The 6,530-nt window shown below is 48.9% G+C and overlaps 1 protein-coding gene across 6 annotated transcripts in view; it reads right to left on the bottom strand.

The window, feature by feature from the left end:
• Positions 1-2,445: 2,445 nt before the first annotated feature.
• Positions 2,446-6,530, bottom strand: part of TCF7 (transcription factor 7) — a 32,877-nt gene continuing 28,792 nt past the window's right edge. For 3 of the 6 annotated variants that reach the window (XM_024744964.1, XM_024744966.1, XM_024744968.1), the window contains one exon: positions 2,459-4,162. In XM_024744964.1, coding sequence (XP_024600732.1) covers positions 4,083-4,162 — 80 coding nt within the window. In that variant the 3' untranslated portion in view covers positions 2,459-4,082. Of the gene's footprint in view, positions 4,186-6,530 lie in introns of all 6 variants that reach the window. The other 3 variants (XM_024744967.1, XM_024744970.1, XM_024744969.1) reach the window with 2 other exon arrangements.

The raw sequence follows: 6,530 nt of genomic DNA, 5'->3' as shown, positions 1-6,530 counted from the left end.
ACTGCACATGCCTGAAAGAACAAGACTTCAGATAAAGGAATGTGAGAACACCTGAATAAAAAAGGAACATCTGGTCCAGAGCCCCGGGTGAACTTTAAAGAAGTGTCAGCCTGAACTAGTAACTATCTCCCTTATAATTCATAGCTGCTGAAATATCCCTTACTTTAGGTTGCTAGTGACCTAACTCATGGGGACTGCTAGGGATAGGATAGTTCCTACCCCTACCCTAGGACAGAATTATGCCCTTTCCAGTTAACTCTTTGTCCAGTCCCATACTGTTCTTAACAACTTCAAAATGTCTCTTGATCTAAGGTGGGCTTTTATTCGAGGGAATTGACTATGGGAATATCCCCATCTATAGTCTCTGTTGTAAAACTCCCTGCTGTACTCCCTGAGTACATTCAGTTATAGCTCCTCTCAGACCCCCACTGCCCAGTGTGGACAAGCAGACCAGTACAGACTTTGGGAGCCTGAGTTAAAAAGAAGCCCATGGTGATTTGAGATCTGAAACAGAAGGTGATCGCAGTAGTTGGGGTTGGGGGAGTTGACACAACCTAGGAACCACGTTCTGCTTTGGTTGCCAGCTCTGTTTCAAGGACCCTTGGTGGACTCTTAAACTCTCAAGAGACCTGAGAAACAGGCATGCTAAAGCAGCTTTTCTAACCTCACAGAAAAGCCAACTCAGCTTTAATATAATGAATTAGTTTTTGGTCTCAAATCTTATAGGCCTGGCAAGTCTGTGTTACCCTTGCTCCTTCTACGCTGTTTTTTTTTTCCCCCCCCCCCATAGAAATGCATGCAGGAACTGATTCCTTTCTTATTCTTTGGAACAATGTAAAGAACCATTCTGCTTCACTGCACATGTGGCCTTCCCAGCCAGGCTTATGGTACACTGAATAGAGCTTGGGCAGCTTCTGGGCCATCCAGAATGTAGTTACAGTTCAGAAGAGAGTCTAGCCACAGAGCTTCCTGTAAAGGGGGAAACACCCTCAAATTGGGAGACCTGGGAAGGCCCTGCTAGCTTGTTGGGCTGAGCCCTCACCGTCTTCTGACTTGAGGGCAGGGAGAGCAGCTGTAACAGGGGAGGGATCAAGATCTGCATTTCAAGCAAATCTGCCAGTTGTCTAGGAATGTGTAAGGGAGGTTGGGATGTCTTATGTCTCAGAAAACAGCATGTTTTTGGCTGGAAATCAGGTGGGACTGCTGTGGTATTTGAAGTTGAATTTGGGGCTACACTCTCAAGTCACCCCATGCCCTCACAGGAATGTGCTGGTATGATCTAGGAAGATTTGAGTTTCCTCTTTGAAGTCAGTTTCTTTTAAAAGGCTGGTTTGATTTTAACAAGGTTGCCAAAGCCCCCCTCTTTACCCTCACATACACAAAGAGTGCATTGTTCATGTACCCCCTGTGCTGTAAATAAGACACCAGATCAGATGCAGCAACCCAGTCTTGCATAAGCCTTGGTTAAAATGTTTTTTGAAACAACTAGGCCAGTAGCCAGAGCGGAATTCTTTAAATGGGACAGATGTCAAGAGAATGGCTGGTCTCCTCTAGCACCCTTGCAGAAAAAAGCAAGTCTAGGATTACAACTTTCAGTGGCCTACTTTAAATAGACACTACTCTGGAAGATGACTTTCTTTATATTTTTAAACGTAAAATCCAAAAAACTAACTCTGTTAAGCAAAAATTACAATACATTATGGTGACCCAGCAGCTGGCTGTTGTAATACTTCTTGCTGACCATTTGTACCTAATGGTTGACTGACCTTTTGAGATGGCTTTGTGACACCTTTTACATTCATGATGGGTCTCAAGAAGTTTATACTTAAACATGATGGAAACTGCTGTGGAAAAAGATTGTAGATTTATCAGTCTTCAGTTTTGTATAAGAATATGACTACCTCAAGAAATACTTCATGTACCTTACGGTCTTTGGGAGGAAAGGGTGCTCTTAAAATACCCATCTTTTGGATTTTATGATGATACCAGGTTATAAAAGATCCCTGTGTGTTCATGTTTTCCTCAAAATAGGCTATGTGCTTCTGTCTTTTCTCTCTGCCTTCAGAGGAAAATGGAGCCCAGTGATGATACGTGCCTATTTCTGGCTGGGTTTTCTTAGGGGCTGTGGCGGCAGTTTCCAGCCCATTCTCCTATGAGCAGTGGGGTAGGTTGGCCTGTGCCTGCATCAGGGGTGAGCTCAGAGGACTGGGGGGTTAAGATCAAGGCTTGCAATGGGAACTTATACCTAGCATGAGACCCGCTCTCTGGGTTGGAGCAGGGCCCAAGCCCCTTAAGGAGAGATGACAAGTCAATCCCTGGCTGGTGTAGGTTCAAGGTCTTGAGAACATGTGTACCATAATAGAGAATAAACTTTGTGGCTGTGGAAAAGAAAAGGAAAGAGTGTTATACTCTGTCACTGAAACAGCTTATTCCTCAGAGTCAAGCTTTGAAAAAGAAACCCAGTAAAAAGTATCTTTATTCTCATATCAGAAAAGTTTTTCTGTAATATGCATTAACAATACAAAAATATTTTGAATACTACAATGGTCCTTTTTTCTCTCAAGACTTCTTGCAACACTACACCAGAACATACGATCTTTGGATTCTGAGAAGCCAGTGGCTAAAGTAGGAACTAAAGGCTTTTGTTGAGGGTGTGTGTGGGTACAGCGGTATAGCCCTTTCTCTTTGGACTCAGGCTATGTACAGTGAAGAGGAGGCAAAAAACCCAACTAAGTTAAATTAAAGATTTGTTTTTTAAGGCTCGGGGTTGAAGCTTGGCTCAGAAATGGGTTAAAGTAGGTTGTGGTGCAAACCCGATGTCCACCACTAGAGGTTTTCTGGGCTCCTTGCTTTGGTTGTAATAGTCTTTCTTCCTGCAGCCCCATAGGGAAACTGAAGCTGGCCTACTTTCATGCTGGAAGATAGGCACTGGTTGTCCTGAGGTTTGGCTTGCCCTCTTACAACTGTCTGAGAGCTGGCTAGAATGATGTGGATAGGCTGGAACTGGCTCTGTGAAAAAGGCTCTCAAGAGCAGGTAGGGATGCACACTGGATTTTGAGCCATGACTTACTTGAACCGTTGACTGCAGCCACTAGTGGCTGAGGCATTTGGTATCAGGGCTTCTTAGGTGGTTGAGTTCCTTAGGAAACATTTCTGTGTAATTTGAACTAGAGCCACATACCCTCACCACCCACACTTGCCTTTAAGGTGGTGTCAGGTTATTCCTGTTGGCTAGGGTGATAGGCCTAAATTTAACCTATTCCATTCACTCCTCTTCTTGTAAGCTCCAAAGACCGTGGCAAGAAGCTTCCTTTGGTCCAGCTTACAGATAGCAGCTGGTTTTCTGTAAACAGGGCTTCTCCAGGCCCTTAAGAGAGAAACACTTGTCTTGAGCTTTGTGGTTGTGACCATGCTTACTTATTGTTTGGTAAACCAGCTTGTTCTTGGTCCATGAAGTATCTTGTATGGGGAGAGTGTGGCAGTGGTGGGGTTGGGTGGGGGAAGTAGGGAAAGCAGTTGGGCTCAGTCCAGTCCATCTATGACCTATAGCAGAAAAGCAAGGGAGGCAGGGAGGGGCATCTGGCTAGCAAGATAGATGGTAAAAAGAATAGATCCAGTCTGCCATAGGCATGAGGGGATGCCCTTAATCAAATGACACAACGCAGATCTAATTCCCACCACTTGGAGCAGTTTGAATTGATGGCCCCATGTTCAGGCAGAAGATGTGCAGCCTCTGAAATCTCCAGGGCCTGGACTCTGAGAGGGAGCCAACAGGGCCCCTGGCCGGTTTCCACGTGCTTTGGGGCTCTGTCGTCTCCTCTCAGAGGGTGGGCCCCTGGAGGAAGCCATGTGTCCTGTGCATGCTAGGCTGCCTGTCTCTGAGATTCCTGTTGCTGTACCTGTGTACTCTGCAGGTTGCTGTGAGGAGCCTGAGGGGGCCCAGGGGGCTGGGAGGCTGAGAGTGGCCGAGAGACCTGGTGATGTAGGCGCCGGTTCCGCAGGGCTAGCAAGCAGTTCTGTGGGGAAGTGGGGCAGCAGGAGGTACGAGGGTGAGTCCTGGGGAGCTGGGGACCCGGGGCAGCCTAGAGCACTGTCATCGGAAGGAACGGGGCTGGGGCAGCGGCCTTCTCCGGGTAAGTACCGAATGCATTTCTTTTTCCTCCTAGGAATAGTGAAGAGAGTTATCTGTAAACAGAGGGTGAATTCATAGTCATACTCCACAACCAGAAAATGCTGTCCTTGCATTGGCCTAGCTCCCCATGACTTAGGTGATATGTCTGTGCCTTCATGCTTAGCGCTACAACTGCTGAGCCTGGCCCAGACCTAGGGACAGGTGCAGCTCCCAGCAGAACCACAAGGTGGCACAGGGACCTTTTGTAGCTTGGCCTGTGGGCTGCCTGCCATCTTCCAGGGCAGCTATCTCCTAGTCAAGGCTGTTGAGGCTCTGCTTCACATTTGTGGGGCTCAGATCTGATTAAGGAAGCGGCGGGGGGGTGGGGGGGCTGCAATGGGCTTGTGGCTTCTAAGGCTGAGCAATCCAAATGCTCAGAGCTAGGCTAGGGGCAGAGAAGGGAAAGAACTGGACAGTGACTTGTCTACCATCTTATTCTCTGGACAACACTTTGTTTCTGAGTAGCGTGGAATGGATGGAATAGGGCCTCCTCTGAGAACAGGGTTGCCTCCCATCATGTGTACATACACACACATACTTATTTTCCCCAAATTCCTCTTTGCCCTTGGACAGGGAGTATGGTGGGCAATCATAGGGGCTGGACAAGTATTCCCTAGAGTCAGTGAACTTACTGCCTGGAGCAGCCTGAGCCTTGGTCCTAGCAGGCCTGGCCTGAACCTCAACTAGGCAACTTTAACCATTTGGTAGGTATACTTTCTTTTCCCATACACAAATATTTCTCTGTTGTATGGTGAAACATACAGGTTTAATGCCATTGGGTCTGAGTATGGCTACCAGGGGTACCTCTGTTCATCTCCCTACCTCTCTGAGCCCGCTGGTCTCAGCAGGTACGTGATATAAGTCACATGGCCACTGGGCATTTAGGTTATTCAGGTTTTTCTCTACTACAGTCACTTCGTTATTCTTAGGGCTCCGTATGGTACAGCAGGGATCCCAACTGGAAGAAGTGAGGGAGCTGGTGGACCATGATGACTTTGAGGCCTGGGAACAGGGGCTCAGGCCATTTAAATGCTGTGTGTGTGATTTGTCTGCTGAGGACCTGCTAGGCCTGATAAGCACCAGACCAACATTACCAGGGAACCCTGGGCACTAGGTACCAGAAATACCTTCTAAGTCTGCCTTTCCTTTGCTCCTAGAGCATTGTCTCTCCTCTTTCCTCTTAGACCCAAGTGGTCTTCCCCACGAACTGTTGTGTTCACTCCCATTCTTAGGAGGCATGGGCTCCCCAGTCTGCGGGTATGTTGGGGGCTAGGGGCCAAAGGAGGGCAGCAGGCCCAGCAGAACATGTGCAGAGAGTAAGGGAAGCAGCTTGAAGCAAAGGGAGGACAGTGGTGGGGACAAACCCACCTGCACGGACCACACCAATCCGTCTGCTGCTTGAGGCCAAAGCGAGCACGGCATTTCTTAGGCGAGCCAGGGTCTGCTCACAGCCATGCCAGAGGGGCAGAGCAGGGCAGAGGGCGAGCAGGCAGGCAGCAGGGCAGAGCAGGGCCCAGAAAGAAGAGGTAACATCAGTGTTAGCCAGTCACAGATACCCCACAGTCCCTACAGGCAAGGACTTCTCCATGGCACAGCCAGCCCTAGTGGGAGCCCCAGGGCCCAAAGCCAAGGTATCAGGAAAGGGTGGCACCCAGCTGGCAGTGTAGAGGCAATGGGAAGAATGGCGGGGGTGGGGAGGAAGGGGACCCTATCAGACTGGCTCCTCTCTGTGGCTTGTGGGGCCCCTTGCAGCAAGGGAGCTCAGAGAAGAACCTGGGGGGCCCGTGGGGATCAAGCCTCTTCTGCCTTAGGGCCCCCCCCACCCCTGCCAACTCCCTGCCCATTTTATCCAGTTTTTCATCTTTGCCAGTGTGCAATCTGCCTGACCCATATCCCCTGCAGCTGTAGCTTAAGCCTATGCTACATACTTTTCCAGAAAGAAAGTAAAGCCCATTCTTCAACCCTAGAAAAAGGACTGAGGACTCTCCCGTGCCCCAGTCCTAGCTTCCAGCTTCCCTGTGTGGGGCAGCACAGCTGAGAAAGTCGCTCGTGGATGCGGAGTGTGAAGTATCAGAGTTGGGACAGGAATTCACCCAGAGGAAGACTTGAGGCAGGGTGCGGCCTCCCGAGTCCTCTATACAGAGCACTTTGCGCCTCCGTGAGAACTGGGGGTGGGGCGATAGAGAAATTGCTAGGGACCAGCCAAATAGGCTGTGTGACTGCTGGGCTCAAGCATGGGGCCTGGCTCAGCCTCCACCCAGACAGCCTGCTGCTCACCTCCGCAGAGCTAACCAGGATGCAGTATTTGGGTTTAGTCTTTTTTTTTTTTTTTTTTTTTTTTTTTTTTTTTTTTTTTTGT

Source organism: Neophocaena asiaeorientalis, unplaced genomic scaffold (assembly GCF_003031525.2).
Source record: "Neophocaena asiaeorientalis asiaeorientalis breed wild unplaced genomic scaffold, Neophocaena_asiaeorientalis_V1.1 scaffold235, whole genome shotgun sequence".
In the NCBI taxonomy this organism is placed as follows: Eukaryota; Metazoa; Chordata; class Mammalia; order Artiodactyla; family Phocoenidae; genus Neophocaena; species Neophocaena asiaeorientalis.
The sequence above is the reverse complement of the archived record's forward strand: the minus strand, read 5'-3'. Positions and strand labels throughout refer to the sequence as shown.